The 22536-nt window shown below is 44.9% G+C and overlaps 1 protein-coding gene across 1 annotated transcript in view; it reads right to left on the reverse strand.

Annotated features, from left to right (window-relative positions):
* IGF2 (insulin like growth factor 2) overlaps positions 1 to 3246 on the reverse strand; it is a 34469-nt gene extending 31223 nt beyond the window's left edge. The window contains exon 1 of the mRNA XM_048854726.2: positions 2930 to 3246. Within this exon, the coding sequence (XP_048710683.1) occupies positions 2930 to 3028 (99 nt within the window). The 5' untranslated portion in view covers positions 3029 to 3246. The remainder of the gene's footprint in view (positions 1 to 2929) is intronic.
* Between the last annotated feature and the right edge of the window lie 19290 nt (positions 3247 to 22536).

Here is a 22536-nt window from a genome sequence, read left to right on the forward strand (position 1 = left end):
AGTGATATTCCCACAACACATTGAACTGGCTTTAGGTCTTGGCAGAGCACGGTTAACCCTTTCCGTTCTATTTCATACAAATGATCAATGTGTGTATTTTATCCCACTCCCACTGAAGCTAGTAAACCACACCCACACCCACACCCACCCCGCCCCAGCCTGTCTCTAGATATAGAAGCTTTTAAAGCAAAGACAAACCAAAGTAGGATTTGCGAGCTCAGTCCCAGGATATGGACTGGGAGTGGACAGGAAAGGGTGCACCACCTGCAGGGCTCCTATGTGATATCCTGGAAAAGCACCAGATTCTCTGTCTCTCTAAAAAGAAGACCTGTGTTTGCTTTATTTTAGAAACTAGAGCAATTCCTTCTTACAATGCTCTGTTATGCAGCTGGGGCCTGATCCAAAACCCATGGTCATTGATGGAAAGACTCGCAGTGACTTCACTGGGCTTTGGAGGAAGACTCTGTGTAGTAATTTGGTCCAGCCAGTGATCCTCCCACACAGGTTATAGTAAAGGATAGTCAATAGAAAGCGCACACACACACACAGAGATTTTGGCTTTGAGATTTTGCTGGGAAGGGGAAAAAGCCCAACAAGTTTTTTTTTTGGGGGGGGGGGCAGGAAAAGTGGATTTGTTTATCCCTTTATGAATTTTCACAGAAAGCCCCTTTGACAGGTTAAGTGAACATGTGCCTGTCAACAAATCAGAGCGGGTTTTGCATCTGTGACCCATTCTCCCCACCACCAAACTTGTCAGTTTTGGTCCAGAGAAGCCCAAACCAGAAATGTCATCTGGTTTTACTGCCCCAGATTATGGGGTTTCATTGTTTCCTTAATATGCAACCAGAGTCAAACAAACCCAGGGGAAAAAATAAAAGCCTAACAACCTGTTATGTCAAAAAAAACCAAAACCTACTTCTGCAAACCTTGGGCTCTACAGCCTGTCCTGGTGTTAGGAAGAAAACTATATACTCTGTATAGGGAAGTTCCAATCTAAGGGTTTAAAACAGAGGCTCTCCCAAAGTGTCTATTTAAAACCACCCACACAAGTCTTATTTTTACACTTGATTGCTCAGTGTTGCCTGAGCAAGACCTAGTGTATCAGAAACCCTGTTAACGTACCACTGGTTGAAAGCAAGGCAGCCACATCTGCTGGTACAGTTATGTTAAATCAAAGTTTCCTCATGTGCCCCAATTCCCTACTGCTGAACAGAGTGCTAAAACCTTTCCAAGTTGCTCTCTTAAAACAATTACTGTAGGGAAAAGCAATTGGGAAGGAAGGAAGGGAAAAAAAAAAAAAAAAAAGACTCCACACAAAGTAGAAGGCTCCATGCCAACCATTAACTCTCACTCCATTTTGGCTTCATTTTCTTGTTTTTCCTCTCCGAATTTTCATTCCTCTGAGACCAAACATGCTGCAGTGTTTCTCAGAATAGCGTTTAATACTCTCTTAAGGCTCTGAAGCTAAAGAACTGTCTGTCCCTTCCACACAATGCACAATCTTAATATACCCCCCTGCCAAACGACTTAAGAAAAGCATGCAATATTTTGGTAGAAGAGGTCTATTTCAAGTTCTGTCCAATAGCCCATAGGTGACCTTGCATGACCTCGTATACTACAAATGAGATCTAAACACCATAATTTGAGTGCAGATCAGAATGTTGTGACTTGAGCCCTCTAATATAAACACACACACACACTCTTAAGGTGATCTTAGTATTTGCCTATGAAATAAACATTCCTAGTGAGTTCCATATATCATTCTCCCATGATCACCTGCTATTCAGTTTCCGATACTGGCTGTGGTGCTGGTATACAAGGGCAATGCTTCTAATTTACTTTTGAGCTTTAAATGAACGTATGCACACATGCACAAGGAGCAGAAAATCCATTAAAAAAACAAAACTGCTCCACTCCAACTCCAGTCTGGGAATCCCGGCATGATGCCAGTATCTCCATTCATACAAGGACTCAGGAGTCCAGAGCGAGCATACGAGTTCCCTGCAGTCCCCCAGTGACAGATCTCAACTCCCCTCCCCTTAGTCAAGAGCAGTGTCCCACCAGGTGCAGTGTGCAGACATACACCAGTTTTCTAAGGGTGAGCCACCCCCTTGCAGGGGCACAGCTCTCCTCTCAGTCCTCTGTAGCTGTGCATATACACCCAGCCCCCAGATGAGTCCCTACAGCGCAATGCTGTTACAGCCTAGCCAGCAACTTGTGTCACCCTTCCCTTTTTTAACCTGTTAGGCTCTCACTGGGAGAAGTCCTCTAATTTAAAGTGAAGCGGCTCAGCCGTCATTTGAGGTCCCTCTAGCGACCCTAAAGGGGAACTGCAGCCAGGCGGGAACTCTTGCTTTTCTGTTTCCAAACCCCAAGCTCCACACGCAACCAAGGGAGAAGGGGGGGGGGGGTGAGGGGGAAGCAGCTCATAAATACTCTCGCCCTCCTACACCGGTCACTTTTGCAAATATCCCATTGCACCCTCTTGCAAGGACTTCACCATCACTCACTTACACAGGAAATGCCGGGATGCAGCAACAAGAAATACAACGTGCCAGCCAAATGCGGCTCCTGGTTGTAATCACGTTGTTTGCATGAGTCCAAAGCGACACAACCCAAACCCTCCTGCCTTGCTTAAAAAAAGAAAGCGCCAAGCCCGGCCCCCCGCTCCTGCAGGCGAGAGATCTCTCGCAGCGAGCTGGGCAGCTTTTGCAGCTCATTTCCAACCCCGCGTCCTTCTGTGAACTGGGGACACACGCGCGCGCGCTGAGCAGGAGGAAGAGTCAGAGAGGAGTCTCTGGATCTGCTGGGCTGACCATCAAAAAGTCTGATGGGGCTGATCTTAGCTCAGCGAGCCCCCTGGCTGCCCCCTCTGCCTGCTGCGGCACTAGAGACAAGTCCAGCGTGGGTTGTTTAATGTTGCCCTTACCTTTACACTTCCACTGCTACTTTCAACTTCTTGTGTGCAGACCTGGAGTAAGGCTGGGTGGCTGGAGCATTCATCCATGTATCTCTCTGCTCCTGACATGCTTCTGTCCTGCTTGGTTTGTTGTTTAGTTTAATTTGGGGGGGAGGTTTTTGGTGTGTCAAGTCCCTGTTTTACGAGGATGTTGCTGGTTTTGCTTTGCTGTCTCTTGGCTTGTTCTTGCTTTTCCAAGAGTCTGAGCTGGTGGGGCTTGGTTCTCCCAGCTGCAGCTATAGTCTCAATTAGCTGCTCCACAACTGAGGAGACAGGCTGAGAGCACTCACTGCCCCTTCTTTTATACACCATCCAATGGGCATGCTCCAACTTCTACTGTAACAACGATCAAGGCAACTCAGCCAATAACCTTGCAGAAGTTATCTAACCCCTCTTTCCCCCTCCCTCCCTCCCTCCCTCTCTCTCTCGTGTAACCCTCGGAGTCTCACACTAGGAAAAAGTTTCAATAACATGGTTTCATAGAATGTTCCTCTCAGGGGGTTGAATGCAGCTACTGCTCCATGCAGAAAAAAATCCCTGTCCTTTGGGTGAGGGCAGAAGGAGGGTGTCTGCTTTCATTGCATGCTGCTTTTCACATACAGGTAAAGTGAGCAATAAGCATGTGAACAGATGAATGCAGTTTTTATTTTTCAAAAAAGAGCAGCTCATTCTGGGGTGGCCAAATGCCCTACTAGGGCTACCATGTTCAAGACTATCGCGACCAAATGTTTAGGAATGGTTGCCTTTGAGTTCATCGGTGTTTCATTTAATTTCACCAGGATCCCTATGGGGAAAACAATCCAATATCAGCTGAGTCGAGATTCATAAGCCAATGGGTACCAAGCAGTGAGTCTACATAGTTCTTTTCCATGGGGAGAACTACCCATTTTCCACACTGAAACCTCTTCATCCAAGTCAGTGTACTTTTCTTAAAAGGTGCCTGTTTCATCTTGAATCTGATCTTTCCTCCTTTCACACAACATCCGCTGAGCTCCTTAACTGAGTCAAAATTCCTCACTTTCCAAGAAATAAAATTTAGGTGGTTACTCTAATATTTGATCTTTATTTTCAATAGTTGCTTTTTCACCATTGGTCCTGCACGTTACCTTCAAAATAACTCCTGGGGTAACGACATGTTTCAGTGATTAGCGAAGGTGATTTTCAGTCAGTGAAGAAGTTGGTATGGGAGGCAGGCCTTAATTTACAGTCACCTACCGACTGAAGTGACTTTGACACATGCAGGATTTCAGAAGCAAAGAGGTAGGCATGGGAGGGGGTTGTTCACTGTGATTGGTAAGCAGTTAATCATTCATAACTTCATTAACATCCTTGCTATCCCAAAGTAAACATGGAGACTTTGCCTATCTAGGGCAGACAGATACAGTGTGTTCTGCACCTATTGCTGTATTCTGGCTCTCATGCTCACTTTTAGTTGTCCACCAACCTAATTAAAGCCCCATTCTGCAAAGATTTATGCATATGAATAATCCCATTTAAGATAATGGGAATTCTCCCATACTTACAGTTAATTGTGCATATAAAGCTGTGCAGAGTAAAATGTAAAATGAATTATTATTGCTATTGATTACTGTAGTGCCAAGAGACCTGCACTACGATAGGGACCCCACTGTGCTAGGCGCTGCAGATATGTATAAGTAAGATAACAGTGCCCTGTCCCAAAGAGCTTACAATCTAAATGGACAAGACAAAGAGTAGGAGGGAAAAAAAGAGGTGAACTGACTTGTCCAAGGTCATGCAGCAGGTCGGTGTCAGAGATGGGAATAGAACCCAGGTCTCCTGAACTGCCAAGTCCCAGTCAGTGCTCAAATAGTTAATGAAATTCAGTGATTACATGATTACAACATGCCAATGCACACTTAAACAATAGAAAATAATGCTTTATTTTTATAATTGATTTTTTCTCTCTGAGGTTGGGAATTGACTGAAGGATTTCTCCAAACAAGTGGAATTTAGAAGATTTCTCCCAAAGACAAACCAAAGAGGGAGAAGGGCTGGTACTTTCTCTATAGGCTTTTGACCTCCTAAAGGACACGTCACCCTCTCAAGAATCTGTTCATTCATCAGGTTGTTCTTTGGATCACATCATTCAACCCTAATTTTCTTTCCATGTCTGGATTGTATCATTGCATTTCAGACCCACCAAAAAACCCAATGCCAGTGCAATGTCCTTAAACTAAAGATGTCATCAGAACAGGGAGGAGGGCATGGTGCTGATAAAACATACATACATACAGGAAAGATTTTCAACCTAAAGTTAAAAGAAAAGGAGTACTTGTGGCACCTTAGAGACTAACCAATTTATTTGAGCATAAGCTTTCGTGAGCTACAGCTCACTTCATCGGATGCTGTAGCTCATGAAAGCTCATGCTCAAATAAATTGGTTAGTCTCTAAGGTGCCACAAGTCCTCCTTTTCTTTTTGCAAATACAGACTAACACGGCTGTTACTCTGAAACCTAAAGTTAGTCACCTAAATCCATATATAGGCACTTAAATAAGTGGTTTGGTTTTCCATACCTTAATGGAAATTAGCTGCTAAGTGCTCAGCACTTTTGAAAACCTGGCCACTTCTTTAGGTGCCTAATTATGGATTAATGAGGCTAACTTTAGACACCCTGGTTTGGAAATCTTGGCCATATACCTTTACACCTCATCCAATGTAAAACTTTCAATAGATGAGAAAGAAAGTTGTATTCTTTTTCACAACGATCCTTCCCCATTTGTTTAAAAACAAAACCATATCCAAGGTGGTCAAATGGGGCTGTTAGCAGCCCAGAGAGAAGAATTGACTTCCCTTCCCCCAACTTGCCACCAGCACCTCCTTTGAGTAGACAAAAGAAACCTAGAGAGGGTGAGAGGGCTAATCTCTCTGAGAAAAAAACAAGTGATTTTCCAGTAAACAACTGCAACAGCAAACAAAGAGGGTGAACAATAATGATAATCAAAAACTATATTGTAAGGACAAGATGACCCCATCATGCGAGGTGTCTCACCAGTTCAGTGAAAACAGCCAGCATTTTGGGTGAGCCTTCATCATCAACAACATCACCACAGACAACAAAATAAACCCCACAAGTTGCCATTGGATCCACTTGTGTTTGTGCCTTTGATCTTTTAATTGCTTCTTAGTTATCCTTCAGTGCAAATAAATAGTGCATTGTGTCAAGAAAGAGAGAGAGGGGAGGATAAGAAAGAAAGAAAGAAAGACACAAAAGAAAGAGCTGTTGACCGAAAGAGAAAAAAGGCAAGTTATTTTCCCTTCTTTAAAGGAGTGTGTCTGTATTTGAGGGGGAAACTGGGGGGGGGGGGGGGGTTTGGAAATCAAAGCAAAATAAAGAAAAACACATTAAGCCTCAGGCAAATATCATCCTTACGTCAGTAGGAAGAAATGGGGGAGAGGGCAAAACCCAGGATTAACCTCGTTTGAGTTTATTCCCTGAGAGGTGAATTGATCCAAAGAAGGTATGATGTAGCAGCAGAAGGAAGATAAATAGCTCTGAGGCTGTATTGACAGCTAACCATATCACCATTTTCTTTCTTTCTTTCTTTCTTTCTTTCTTTCTTTCTTTCTTTCTTTCTTTCTAGCATTTCTATGGAAATACTTACTGGAATGTCATGGGGAGGAAAGTCCAAACTCCTTTAAGCACAAATGTGAAACTCTGACAGGCACAATCAGCCCTTCCAAATAACAAGGGACAAAGTTGGCCTTTATAGCATTGTGCAAATACATAGAATTATGACTTTCTGTGTAGGGCTATGGGATAATCTTTACGTTAAAAGAGCTTGCCAGTGATGCCTGAGAAATATGGTGCAGGAGGGCAGATGAGAAACTTTATAGATTGGAATCCTGTTGGGGAAGGGACTGTGTCTCACTGTGCGTCTGTGCAGCACCTAACAGGCTAGGGCTCTGATATCAGCTGGGGCCCGTAGGCTTTACCCAGTAACAAACAGCAATATTCTTCTGTCACCCGCTGGATGGCTTTGTGGAACAGCAGCAACACAAAGGCAGTGTTTCATGCTACAACACCTGCCTTCTGTCAGTAGCAAATCCCTACAATCTAAAGCCTGGTTGAAACACAACATTGCACAGTTTGACTACAGGTATGGTTTTAAGCTGTTGTAGATAAACTGATGCAAACCCGTGTGGACATGCTTAAATCTATTTTAATCTGTTTTATATTGGTTTCATTTGCTGCAATAAATTTACAGGCACATGCTAAACAAAAATATTCCGTTTTAAAGACATATAAGTGGGTCCATATAGGGGTTCAAATAAATTTTGGTTAAATTTTGGTTTGGTGCAACTTATATGTGTGGACATGGTCCAAGATCCCCCCTGCTCCTGATGTATTCTACAGCTGCCTTCAGGTTGACTCTACTTCTGTCTATGGGTCTCTCTCTCTTCATAGAAAATCCACAAGATCTTCAAATATAATAGGCATACTTGGTCCTGCCTTAGGCAGGAAATATCACAAATTGGGTAATAGTTTAAATGGGTCTGATACATCTTGTTACAATTAATGTACACATGACACATTTTATGAACTATATACTAGATCTTGATTTGCCATAGAGATTCTAAGCAGGGTGGAATGGCGGAGATACGTCTGTTGAGTAATTAATTGCTTTAAAACAGCACCGTATGTTGGCTAAGACAAAATACCTCTGAGGAATTCTGGAATCCCAGCTATGTATCTTTCAGGCATGTCTTTTGACTGTTTTTTCTCTTGCTGCTGCACTTCAGTCAGTGGGTCCTTGTGTCTAGTCCTCATTGTCTTCAGGATGATCTTTGGATGTGATTCTTAAGTGTTCTCCAGAAGCCACTTCCCACCTTATCAGAGACCCTCACCTTTGCTGTCTTTCATTACTCAGCCCCGCCACGCCCTCTCTGAAGCTCCAGGAGCATTTAAAATGAGCTGGACTCTTAGATCCAACAAACGGCGTTGGGAATTCTGACCTGAATTTTGCAGCCTCAGCGCAGCAAAAACCTGAGGAGAGAAGAAACAGGGCATTTTATTGTCTGTTTCTACCTCCTCTTCTGACTCACTTTTTGGACTGCTAGTCCTTTGGCTTTCCACAACAGAGTAGTTCTTTGGACAGGCTCTTTCAAGAGAAAGACAATGGTGCTGGGTGAAGGTACTGGGCTAGAACTCAAAAGAGCTGGGGTCAGCTTCTGGTTTTCCTGTGCAACCTGGGTCAAGTTATCTAATCTCTCTGTGCCTCAGTACCCCATCCATAAAATGGAGGTGATAATGCTTCCTTTCTCCATCTTTGGCTGCTGGATTATTGTAATTGGGCTGGTCCCAGGATAGGAGAGAGACAAGGTAGGTAAAGTAATACCTTTTACTGGACCAACTACTGCTCATGGAAAGCTTGTACCTTCCACCAATCAAGGATAGTACCTCTCCTACCTTCTCTCTCTCTCTCCATCTTGTCCGTTTAAATGGTAAGCTCTTCAGGTCAGAGACTGCCCCTTGTGGTCTGTACATACAGCACCGAACTGCGCTGAGGTCTCTAGGTGCTACTGTACTATCAACGATGATGTTGCTCTTGGAGTCAGTGCACACTGGGATGGGTTCGATCAGGAAGCTCTGCTACGAAATTGGTGGTGAACTGCCAATGTTATAAATGAGGAGGTCCTTACAAAAACGTTCCCCTTCTGCCTGGGATAGGCCCGCTGTACCAGGGAGGTGTGCGCTCACAGAACGGAGGGGGAGAGATGAATGATTTGTTTTATCATTTAAACAAAACACATTCTCATAAGCATAACCAAGGAAGGGAGGCACCAGCACTTGGCAAACGAATGTACACTAAGTGCACTTCTCTGGAAATGTTTATACTCTGCTGCTGAGAAATCCGCTGAGCACATTGACAGGACAGCATGGTGCTCCGCTTGTGTAATTTGTAATGGGGTGAGGTGAGGACCTTGCAGGGGGCCCTGAGGACATTCTCCTCCCCCACAGGAGCACGATTTCTAAAATACCTGCCACTTGCTGCACCCTGGTCCATTCCCAAGGCCCAAAATGCGCTCTGCAGCAGCCTTTATATGAGGCAGCAGCAGCAGGGATGGCTTGGCAGCATCAAGGAGGAGGGGGTGAACATGCCTCTCTTTAGTTGGGTGTGAGACGACTCTGCCGAGGGGAGCCCCTGACAGCACACCACCGCCAGGGGTTATTACTTGCAGGACTGCTGTGTACATAAGAAAGAGGAAGGACGACTGTGTGATTAATGCGCTAGCCTGGGATTCAGGAGATCTGGGCTCAGTTCCCAGCTCTGCCACAGACTTCCTGTGCGACCTTGGCCAGGTTTCCAGAAGAGCTTAGCATCTAGCACAGGGGTTCTCAAACTGGAGGTTGCGCCCCCTCGGAGGGTTGCAAGGTGGTTTTGTGAGAGTCACAAGCTGTCAGCCCCCGGGCAGCAGGGCTGGGGCTGTCAATCCCGCATATGGCTGACAGCCCCAGCCCCAGCCACCTGGGAATGGGGGCTGGATGGTTGCACTCAGAGGCTTGCTGTGTGAAAGGAGTTGCCAATACAAAAAGTTTGAGAACCACTATCTAGCAGCTTTCATGGGGAGGCGCTGGGGACTGTGCATACCTGAAAGCCTGGCCTTTAGGTGCTCTGTGCCTCAGTTTCCCATCTGTACAATGGAAATAATAACACTCTCTTTGTCTGTCTTGTCTGCATAGACTATAAACTCTTAAGGGCAGGGACTGTCTTTTACTAGGAGTATGTTCAGCCCCTGGCACAATGCGGCCCCGAATCTCAGCAGGGATCTCAAAGCACTCTCATAATGCAAATAATCAGGTTTCTTTAATTGTGATACTGACAACTTTTATGTTAAGGTCCTCGTACTGCCCCTACACTGAGGAATGAAATGGGGAAGCTGAGGCAATGGATCTCTTACGTTCCCTGGCATCTCTGCAATTGAAGGCCACCTGGCAGAGATGCCAGGAGGGATGGGACCCTCTGAACTGCTAACATGCTAGAAAACAAACCCAAATCACTTTTCTGGATCCTCAAAAAATGCAAGTAGCCCTTTAAAACCATGAGCGCACATTTGGAATATTGTCACGCGAGCGTGTGTTTTTGTGCTTGGGTGGGGGCGAGCATTGTTTAGTGGTCAGAGCAAGGGGACAGGTGATCTAGATGCTATGTCTGATTCTTCCATCGATTAGCTCTGAAACTTTAGGCCTCTCAAGTAATCTCTCTGCTGCCTCAGTTTCCATATCAGTCAGACCTACACTGGGTGGTTGTTGTATGTTATAATGCTAATGCACTGGTGATCTGAAGAGGAAAGATAATATAGAGGTGGTGAGTACTAATGCTATCATGATGCTTGGGGTATGGCAGATGAGCAATCTCCGTGCTACACACAGGAGACGGGTTATGTCATCTAGTCCTTTCCCCTGCCAGCCAGGGCAGAATCTGCCCAATCTAGGAACTACAGAACAGATTTAATAATTTTATTAAGATAATGTTGAAGTAAAAAGAAAATGGTACAGAGTTTAAGCACAGAAGGTTCTGGTTATCAGGGAATAAGGTACAGATTATCAAGGGGTGCGAAATTCGGTTTAGGAACGGGTGGCGTAAGGAATACATAATCTGCAATCTCCCCGATTGGGGGTAAAAGTTTAACTGTTACACTTTGACCCTAAGGAGCATCGTCAAAAAATAACCAATGTCAGGTCATGCTAGGACCGGCCAATGGCTGGTGGTTGGGTGGGTGGAGCTGGTGCCACTTGGTTGAAAGACTTGTGAAGAAAGCTGTTACCTATATTTCAGTGGACAGCAAACATCCTATTGATAGACTTATGAAGAATAGCTTCCCCCACCCAGCCTCCGACTGCCAGTCAGAGGAAAATACTGGAGAGCTGTGGAGGGAGGAACCACTTTTTAATGACATCATTTAACAGCCTTTTGAAAATGTACAACAATATCATTAACAAGCCTGTTAGAGGACCAACTCCCTCCCCTATGGTGACGAGGGAGCACAGTAAGGGAGGAAGAGGGGAGGGAGCAGGGAGGACTGGGGCCCACCCTTTAAGAGGCTGCTAATGTGGTTAATCCCTCAACTTCATTTAGCAGCTCAACCTCCCATCTCTTCTCTTCTGTCCCCTCCCCGCCCCACATATCTCCACCGCCTTGACTTTCTTTTCATTAATTTCTGCCTCAGCAGTTTAACAGATTAGAAGCCACTGATGTATATCATCGTGGCTTCATTAAAGTCATTCTTATACATCAGGTGAAGACCTGATCTTTCGCATTTAGGAATTGCCATGCTGTGTCATACCAGCTGACCCTAAAGGCCTGGCCTAGGCTAGAGTGCCACCTTCTTTGTAATTCTATACATCGGTTTGCCCTGCTTATTGCACAAGTAGATCAGTGTGAAGATTCCAGATGTGACTAATGGTGCTTAATCTGCTTGAAGTTCTGCCCACCATCCACACTAGGGCTCCACTCAGTTCAGCTGCAGTGCCTTCTGGGTAAATATCCCAGAGTTCCCATCAGCTCCAACCAGCTGTGTATTCTGGGAGATACTGCAAGGCTTTGTGGAATATTTTGTGTGTTCCCAGAGGAATGTTTGAGAGGCAGGATCAAGCACCCATAACTCCGTGGGAAAATCTCCTGATTCCCTGGCGATGTATCCCATAAAGCTCCTGGAGAAGGCACTATTTCCAAGCAACATGGAGGTCTGGCCAAGTGCCCATCACGTGCTCCTACATCAGCAGCAAAATTTTGTTATGGAATAACCTGTCCATAGAAGTTCCTTCCTAAATCAACAGTTAGTGAGAAGCTTATGCCCCAAAGGCTGAGAATTTCTATCCCTTATATGTTTTTATCCTTTATAACATAACTGCATTGACCCAGGATTACAAACAGATGGCCTGTTTCCACAGACCCAGTTCCTGCCCCTTGATTTATAGGCACCGACTCTAAATGTTAGTGACAGGGAGATTTCTGTGCCTGGATTTAAAGTGTTGCTTCCATCCCACATGCCACTGGTGAGACATTTTTAAGTGCCATGGCAAACAAAGCACATATGTGGCTAAAACATTCCAGGCGACGCCCACGTGTGCTTTTATAAAGTTCTCTCCAAGCTCTGTGATTGGTTGCATTGATAGTAAGAGGGTTAAATGGATTCCCAAGGCAGGTGGGGCAGTGGTGGGGCCGACGAGGTAACATCATCAACATGTTATTTGAAAAGCTAAGAATTTTGGGATTCCTCACCTAATCCAATATCCCAACAGTTTAAATAAAAGTGAAATGCAATATAAAATATACCACGAAATCAAAGTACGAAGAAGACTGAATTAAGAAACCCCACAAACCTCTCCATATGTAACCTGCATGCACTATGATCTGCCTCCCATAATGCTCATTTTCTAATTTTTCGTGTCTTTTCTGTTGGTAAAATTTGCTGCATCAACACCTGTGGGGAATGGGGAGTCCTCACTAGCCACAGGACAGGTACAGCACAGGTGGCAGCTGCTTCACCTTTCCCCTTTACACCGTCGAAGATCCAGTCCAGAAAATTTTTGCGAGGGGCATGAAAACCGTTTTTGGATTGAAAAGCTGCCCTCTAAAAGAACCCCCTCAAAATACTGGTAACAGCTGTCAACTCTTAAAGAAATGTTTTGTTTCCCACAAGATTTTCTATCAACATTGCAACGGATATCAAAAAGTTGTGTTTAGAGCAAAGCTAGGTTTTGGCAAACAAAAGATTTCAATCATGTTTTTGATAAAAAAAAATAATGGGGAAAATTATTTTTAAAAAGAACCCTGGGAAGTGTTTAGAAACCCATGAAATGGAAACCACTTCAGTCGGTGGAAATGTTTTACAACATCTCGTTACTTTCCTTGATCAGCTTTACCCATCCCTGTGCCTCAACCCTGACATGGACTGGGTGGCTGCCTCTGTGGGTCTGGGTTGGCCACTCACTCCTTCGATCTTACAGTGAGGCTGCAAACCTGCCCAATGTAGTGTTGCATGCAGAGGGGAAGTGGTGGTTGTTGATGTGAACAATCGATCACTGGGGTTGTGATCCAAAGCCTATGGACTCCAATGGGCTTTAGACCAGGTCCTAGGAAGCAATCCACTAACACGCCCAGTAGTAACAGTGTGGTACAAGCAAACAAAAGTTGCATTGTTGTGATACTGGAGAATCCTAGGAGTCAGGAGAGAATGGGGAGTTCCATTGGACACAGCATCAATGCATCATGGAGGGGGAAGAGGGGTTCTAGAAAAATAAACTGCAAGGATCTCAAGGCTGAGGTTTAGCCCCAACGTTAAATCAAAACAAAAGAAGGAACAATGGAGAGGCGCTAACAACAACTACTTATTGTAATCTCTTTGGGGCAGGGCCTGCCTGGTACAGTGAGATCCTGACCTGTGAATGGGTCCAAAGCACTGCCACAATACAAATAATAATAGAAATAAAGACTCGTTGAAACAGACCAGCAGGAGAGATATTGTTCCGCCCAGTCTGGGCCACACTTGTCTCAAAACGCTGTGAATTACTGAGGAATTTATCTTCCTGGGGCCGGGGCATTCATCCAGTTCATAGAAGAGTCACCCCCTTCCCTTCCCCCGCACACTCACACACTCCAACCTATGAAAGATTTCCAGATGGCTTGAGGAGTTCGTGGAAAAGGTGTGCAAGGTGTTGCCATTACTAGGGCATTCAAGTGCGTAGCCTCTCAACAGAGAAGGTGGCTCAGTGTATTGAGAGCCGTCCAAGAACAACAATGGAAGAAAACAGGCAGACCCTGCACTGAGTGGCTGGCGTTATGCAAGGGGGGCTTTTTAAAACAGTGGTTTTCAACCTTTTTTCACTTGAGGACCCCTAAAAAAATTTCAAATGGAGGTGCCAACCCCTTTGGAAATCTTAGACATCGTCTGTGGACCCCCAGGGGCCACGGACCATAGGTTGAAAACCACTGCTTTAAAAGAAACAAATGCATCCACAGTGCAATTTTAGATATCCAATGCACAAGATGAGGATGCTTTGGATATGAAGGTGGGTGCTACCAGGCATCCTCAAAATACCATTTCAGTTGCCGTAATGATGACAGTACCTTCCATCCAGAAGGATCCCAAAGAACTGAATGCATCATGTACACCACTGAAATGCAGTCACCTCTGAAGTGGAGAGCAGCAACCCCAGAGCATACATGTGGATGAAGGGAAAGTTTGTCCAAGGAAACTGGGCCAGTGCCCCTTGCCCTACTCTTTTTTTTACAAAATGTTCCATGGAATCTTAGCTGTCCATGTAGAGAAGCCAGGACCTAGGTTTTATTGTCTCATCAGAAAAATACACACCGTAAAGTGCAAGGAACTCAATTTATCTAACTGAGAAGGATGAAGAAATGAGTTGACTCTGGAACTGGCTCCAGAGTGTCTGAGTATTTCATACCTTAGGCTTAGGTAATTAAGCCATCCCCTCTGCATAACTTTAATGTACTTCTCAGACATTACTCTGAAGCTGACCTCACACTGTCAACTAATCAACATTTCCCAAGATACTATGTCCTCTTTTTAACATGCCACCTCTGGTGGAAGTATGGTGTATTGCAAGAGGGTGATAGTTTGGGGAACAATCTGGACAGCATTGTTGTGCTCTATGTAGGAAAATAATAACCGAGGTAACCATCCTTGGTTGAATGAGTTGGGCCATTGCTAATCATGGATGGAGTATTACAATTCAAGCAATTTAAAAAAATGCACAGTCTAACATCTCCAACTTAAACAATTCAGAGCTGAAGGTCATGCCACATATCATCAGAAAGTGAGTTTCCTCTAGATTTGGAATCTATCTGTGGTACCCATTGACCTACTACCTGAGCACCTCACAATCCTTATTGTATTTGTTCTCACAATACCCTGGTGAGGTAAGGAAGTGCTAGCCCCATTTTACAGATGGGGATCTGAGACAAGGAAACTAACTGACTTGTTCAGGTTCACACAGGAAGCCTGTGCCAGAACAGTGATTTGAACGGGACCATTCTTCCTCTCACAAGACTATGGTCTGAGTTGTCCTGTGAACTTAATGTAACAACGTCATAGAAGTAGTAAATTTGTTCATTTACCTGTGTAAATTAATACAATCCCATCAGAAGAACTGATTTCCTTCTAAAATGTAATTTATGCAGAAACAAAATCTTAGCATAAGGCCAAGACGAGGTCAGAGGGTACGTGCTGGAAATGAAGGTCCAGTGAACAAAACTGGCACACTGCAGGTCAGGGATGAGATGCTGCATGACACCACAAAGGGACAAGGTTTGCCAGAACCCCGGTGGAAAGGCCACTTCATTAGCCAGGCAAGGCTCTGACTACCCCCTTCATAACTTGGACTGTGCTTTGAAACCTTCAGTCTGATAGCAGCCTATTTGTTCCCCCTAGGAACGATGCCGTAGGTGAGGCCTGCCTGGCCCACATAGGAAAAGATGGATTTGATTGATTGATTGATTGATTTTAATTCCCTAACCCCACTGAGGGTATGTCTACACTGCAATTAAAAACCCGCAGCTGGCCCATGCCAGCTGACTCAGACGCGGGCTAAGCAGCTGTTTAATTGTGGTGTAGACATTCCGGCTCAGGACGGAGCCCGGAATCTAGGACTCTGTGAGGTGGGAGGGTCCCAGAACTCAGGCTTCAGCCCAAGCCGGAATGCCTACACCGCAGCTGAACAGCTCAACAACCCGAGCCCAAGTCAGACAGGCCACAGTATCTACTTGCAATGTAGACATACCCTTATCGGCTCTCACTCCCTTACAGAATCAAAGCCCCTGTCTTTGCCATGCCCTGCTCCTTGTTACAAGAGCCGCACTCATCCAATCAGGGAAAGGAAACAATACCTTGTGGCTTAAGTGACCAATCACAGCTAACCAATGCCGATTGAAATTTGAATATCAAACACTCAAGGGGAGGGCTTGTGCTCCCCACTTTGGTATGCAGGGGTTGTAAACAGCCTGCAGGCAGGACCTGGGATGTCATAGTCATGGCTACATGGTTTGCAGCGCTGGGGTGGAGCCAGTGGCAGGAATGTGCAGGGCCATAATGCAAAATAGTGAAGGGATCCTGAGCTGTTTCCAATTGTAGAGCAGCCCATAGGCAGAGTAGCCCAGAATCTTGAGCATGCAACAGTGGCTTACCGATGTCTTTGCACTCTTCTTCTCCTGGCCTTAGACGGTCCAGGAGGGGCAGCAGAGAAGCCCAGCCTTTGTAAACCCTACATCGCTCTAAAACCACAAAAACCTACACCTGTGATTGAGAGAGGGAATCTGAAATCTGCTCAGAGACATTCCTCAAACAGAAGCTAAATTCACCTGGTAAAGTATTCACTGCAAATTATTCGCTCAGCTGCAAAATTAACCCACCTTGCAAATGTCGGCTTGTCTTCTTGGATGGGAATTTTTCTTTTTGGAGTATAAAACATCATTATTTACTTATCAATCATCATGGGGAGGGCAAATTTTTGTGCTTAGACTGGTAAATTCTCCTGTAAGCTTTGCAAAGCTGCATGGATCTACGCTGATGTTAATTGCCCCATTTTCCTCCCCTTTAAGAGCCTGATTCCTCCCTTTTAAGAGCCTGATCCAAGGCCCATTGAAGTAGATGGCAAGAATCCTCTTGACTTCTGTAGACTCCGAATGAGGCCCTAAATGATGTGAAGTCTTCAGGGTAGAACAGTTCCATCTATGAAAGGTTAACACACTGAGCCTCTGTAGCTATGCAAATACATGAATGTGATTAATGATTAACAGGCATGTAATTATAGCAATGGAAATTGTATCAGTCTGTCAAATCTGCCCCCCCACTCCTTTTTTTCCTCCGAATTGGTTTATTACTCAGCCATAAAAACCCACCAGGTGAAACTTTGGTTCACAAGATCTTAGGCTGAGAGTAAATCATTTAGGGTTGGTTTTGATATGATTAAAAAAAATTAAAATAAAATAAAATATATTCCTTCTGGTCTGACCCATTCGAAACAATACAAGTGCAATAAACTGAAGACAAACCAGTTCAGATTTTTTTCCTGCAAGTCTGACTCAAAAGAGGGGAATGATTTCTAAAAAATTAACCCTTATTACACTGACTTAGATTAGTTTATATGTAAAGGGAAAAAAATGGTAAAACATGGGCAGAGAGACTGGATTTTTACAAATCCCCTGGTAGACATCCTCAGCACTCACTTCTCAAAGAACTCTCATCACTAAAGTGAGTTGAAAAATTTTAAAGTCTGACATTTCCCAGCAAAAGACAGGGCCAGAGTTTTTGTGAAAATGTTCACAATTTCACCGCATACTTTGACCAGCTCTAGCCGTAAATGGTGGGATTTTCAAAGGCTTTCCCACTGTGGAGCTCAAAGGAGATCGGTCTTATTACTCCCATTTTACAGATGGGGAAACTGAGGGACAGACAGAGGAAATGACTTGCTCAAGGTCACTCAGCAGGAGAGTGGCAGAGTGGGAATACAATCTGGGTCTCCTGAGCCCCGTCCAGTGCTCTATGCACTGGGACACGAAGGCCCAGATCCTTTGAGGATTTTGGCCTAAGTGATCTAGGAGCACAAATCCCATTGGATATGCTCCTAAATCACTCCAGTGCTTTAAAAGCCCCCAACCAACCTTCTTTCATTGGACCCTAAATTCCTACTGAGGCTCCACTTCAGCAAGTTGGTAGACCCCAAATGGGGCCCCACTGACTTTGGAGCAGCTTGCAGGATCAGGGTATTACTCACTAGGGGCTTGCCAGAAAGGTTCCCCTTGTCAACAGAAACATAATCAGGAGGCCCACAGCCCCTTCGGTGAATGATACATGTTTTACAGCCTACTTTCTCCCACCCGCCTCCACCCTTCTGGTACCACGGGGACTGGCAGTGAAGCTGTACTAGCCCAGTCAGGGAATGCAGGGTAAAGGCTGACTCATTGCAGCACTTCCAGGACGCTATTCTGGTCACAGCACCAGGACGGGGAGGAACACCAGGGTTAACTCTGAGTTTCCTGGATTTTGTCTGTTTACAAGGCGACCTCGAGGGTTTGGGGCGGGGGGACACAAGGGGAAGATGGTGGAATTTATTATAAGAAGAAGAATGATTTTAAAAACCTTGGTTTAGTGAAAACAAATGGACTGGGATGTTGGGAAGACGGTAAATCTAATGCATATTGCTGGGCCTGATTCTGCCAGCCTTTGGCCTGAGCTACACTTAAAACGTAAGGCTGACGCAGCTGTGTGAGAAAGCCACACCGCAGCGTGGTACAGCTATGCCAGCCTAACCCCCCCAACCCCAATGCAAGAATAGGGGTTGGTGCTATGCCACCAGAAACACCCCTGCCTTTGCTGTAGGTGGCCTCTGCACTATGGGGTTATGCTGACATAGCTGCATCGATGTAGCTATGCCAGTCTAATCCCTGCAGTGCAGACACAGCATGACACGGAACGGAGTATGGTGGGCTAGTTAGTATGAGTAAGAGTGGCAGCAGCTAGTCCATGGTGATCTGACTGAGAAAGCGAGAAATGACCCACAGTGAATGCAATAGGCACGGGGAGAGAGTGGATCCTCCCAGTACAGAAGGGATGTGGACAAACTGGAGAGAGTCCAGCAGAGGGCAACGAAAATGATCAGGGGGGCTGGGGCACATGACTTACGAGGAGAGGCTGCGGTAACTGGGGTTATTTAGTCTGCAGAAGAGAAGAGTGAGGGGGGATTTGATAGCAGCCTTCAACTACCTGAAGTGGGGCTCCAAAAAGGATGGAGCTCGGCTGTTCTCAGTGGTGGCAGATGACGGAACAAGGAGCAATGGTCTACAGTTGCAGTGGGGGAGGTCTAGGTTGGATAATCGGAAACACTATTTCACTAGGAGGGTAGTGAAGCACTGGAATGGGTTACTGAGGGAGGTGATGGAATCTCCATACTTAGAGGTTTTTAAGAACCAGTTTGACAAACCCCTGGCTGGGATGATTTAATTGGTGTTGGTCCTGCTTTGAGCAGGGGGTTAGACTAGATCTTCTATGATCCTGAGTTCATCTAAGGTAATTACATGGCCACCAGCACTGTAGCATCTGAGCACCTCACAAACTTTAATGTGGTTATCCTCACAACACCTCTGGGAGGTGGGACAGCGGTATTATCCCTCTTGTACGGACAAGGTACTGACACACAGAGAGGCTAAGGGTGAGATGAGCACACTGACTTCAATGGGAGTTAGGTTCCTAAAAACCTTTATGATTCCCACCCCACATGACTTGGTCCAGGTCACACAGGAAGTCAGTGGCAGAGTGTGGAATTGAATGCAGGTCTCCCAAGACCCAGGCTTGCACCTTAGCTATTGGACCATCCTTCTTGTCATCATTAACACCCACCCCGCTCTGACTGTCAGCCAAACAGGGATGCCTCTTACAATACCTGTTATGAACTTCAGTGGTACCCACCCATTTTTGTTGCCATGGCATCACACTGGTAAGTTATGCTTTCAGAAGATGGTCTTCGTATCTGAGAATCAGTGTGGATAATGACACGTGTAGTTTAAATTACACAGGAAGGTATTGTTCACTCACAGGTACAGGGAAAACACAAAGCCAAGGGCCCTGGGTCATTTATTCTTGTAATCCCTGCTACCATGGATGACACTGATCCTTTGTATTACAGTAATGCCTGGAGGTCTCCATCTGAGTCATTGTATTAGGTGCTGTGCATACACATGGTAAGAGACAGTCCCTTCCTGTGTGTGAGTTTACAGGATAAATAGACAAGATGGACAACAGGTGGGAGAAAAGGACGATTATTATTCCCATTTTATAGATGGGTAACTGAGGCCCCGGGAGAGTTTAGATGCCTCCCTCAGGACTGCCCTACTTTTCAAGATCTCACATTGCTACTATAAGCATAGTCAGATGTCACACAATGGGTCACAAGGTCCAAACACTTCTTTCTGTTTCACCAGGTCTCAGCCCAATAGGCCCTGGTTTTAGACTCCGAGTTTAGAATGCAAGATTTCTCTTTGAAATGCAAGCAATAGTCACACATTTACCCAGAGTGCCTGGGTTTGGTAACAGCTTCCTAACCTGCCTGTTGTCTGGGTTTATTACTAGAGGAAGCTCTGCAGAATGAGCTTTCTCATCCAAAAGTATGTGCTGCTTCTTGCCTTAAAGTCAAGCCAACTCGCCACACAGCGCCTCCTCACAAGGACGGCTTCTCGGCTCTGCTAGCCCCCATCCCCATAGTCTGCCGAACTTTGTCGAGCAGCAAAATCAAAAATAGGCAAGTTAGCATTGTATACGGAGAGAAAAAAAATGGTCTTAAAGTTACATCACAAGAGCTGGAGCCTGGCTAATACTGTCGCCGCGGCATAGTCCCGCTGTGATCTTGGCCAAGTCACCTAACTGCTCTGTGCCTCGGTTTCTCCACATGCATAATAAATGATACCTACTTCACAAGTTGTACAGAGGATAAACTCACTCATGCGTGTGAAGCGCTTTGAGATATTTGGCTGGCAGATGCTGTAAAGGTGACAACAATTATCTGCTTGTATGTCGTTATAGAACCATACAACTCTATTGGAATATGAAGTCTTACCTTTTCCCTCTCTGACTATCTCGTGACCAGGCAGACCGAACTCTTCCTAAGCCTGATCATCCAGACGGAGTTCAGATTCAGCAGGTGAAGAGTGAAGTGAATTTTACAGAGCTGTGCAGGAGCCTGGAGATCCTTCCAGGCCTAGAAAGGAGACAGTGGCAGCTTCATTGTGCTACCTGTAACTACAGCTATCTGCATCTCACTTTTAAAAGCCCCAACATTAGACTCATTGTCATATTTTAACTTTATAGTTCCTTGGTTTTTGTTTTGGCTTTTTTACTGTTCCATCCGCTTCCATTCTAATGATTATAATTAACTGTTGCCCATTTTTAAAAGGCCAGTAGCCCAGCTTTGGCATGAGAACAGGCTGCATGATTTGAATGGACAGTCTATCTTAGGAGTTAAACATTTACTAACTGGGTGGAAAAAGAAGATTTCCAAAGAGCTCAGGGCCAGATTTTCATGGGCTCAGCACCCAGAATTGGAGCCAGATTTTCAGAAAATCTCAGGACCCAGCATGTTAAGCTCTTCTGCAAATCTGGCCCCTTATTTTGGTACCTAAATCGATCTTATGGCCAGAAGGGACCATTATGAACATCTAGTCTGACCCTCCTGCATAACTTAGGGGTCAGAGAATTTCACTCAGGGGTTCTTGACTCAAAATCATCATTTCTGGCTGAGCTACTGCATAATGTTCTGAGAGAGCCAATCTTGATTTAAAGACTGCAAGCGATAGAACATTTTATTTAGGGATGGGTGGGTAGTCTAATGGTTAGTTACCCTCACTGTTAAAAATTTGCACCTTATTTCTAAGCTGAAGTCATCTAGCTTCAGTTTCCAGCCACTGGATCTTGTTATACCTTTGTCTGCAAAACAAACCCCACAGCATGGAGTTTCAGACTCTGGATCAACTGACTCGGGCTCACGCTATGGGTCTGAAAATAGCAGTACAGATGTTCCCACTTGGGCTCTGAGACTCATTGCTCTGAAACTTGCTGCTTCAGGTGTTTATTTGCAATGTAGATGTATGCATGTTACCTTAGGCCATGTTTGCATTTCCAAGCTTATAGTGGCACAGCTGTATCGATACAGCTGGGGCACTGTAAGAATGCTCCTGTAGTCACATTAAGCCAATGGGAGAGAGTTCTCCCGTCAACATAATAAAACCAGCTCAACGAGCTGTGGTAGCTGTGTCCGTGGGAGAGAATCTCCCACCGACCTAGCGCTGTGCACATGAGTGCCTATGATGGCAAAACTTATGTCACGCAGGGGTGTGTTTTTTCACACCCCTGAGTGACAAAAGTTTTGCTGACATAAGTGCTAGTGTAGACATGGCCTAAATCTCTTTCCAGTTTCTGATCTGCATAGAAATACATTTGAAAGTTGCCCATTTGTTCATGGAAAGCATTCATTTAAAAACCTGGGGAACGGAAGTAATTAAGAGTCTCCACAAATGATTAAGATAATTAAGTAATTGAGAATTTAAGTCATTAAGATTCTCTACACCTATATCATTGTGTCTGAGAACAGACGCCAACCCACCCAGCGAGACTTTGTGGAGAATAAATGAGACCCTTATACTGAGTCAAGTTAAGAGCAAATTACTAATGTTGGATGTTGTGCCCTTAACAGGCAAAGAAAAACTATCAGAAGTTTGTGTTGCTCATTTTTCTCTGTTTGGTCTAGACGTGAACACAACTCTAGTTAAAATGTAAGGCTTGTGACAAGAATTGACTTAAACTGGAACTAAACTTGGTGCAGGTTCCAAAATATCTTAGCGTTCTTCCTGGTTGCTGCTGAGAGTAGAAGCAAAAGAACTAAAATACTGCTTGAAAGGCCATTTCACTGGGTAGTGTTGTGTGCTACGGGGGACATAACTAGGAGGAAGTGCTTTAATAGAAATAATAACAGTAACGTGGGAGTTATTTTCTCTGAATGGCTGAGTTGCAACAGTGACCTGAAGGCACTTGAGAAAACAAATA

This window comes from Caretta caretta, chromosome 6, assembly GCF_965140235.1.
Source record: "Caretta caretta isolate rCarCar2 chromosome 6, rCarCar1.hap1, whole genome shotgun sequence".
Taxonomy (NCBI): Eukaryota; Metazoa; Chordata; order Testudines; family Cheloniidae; genus Caretta; species Caretta caretta.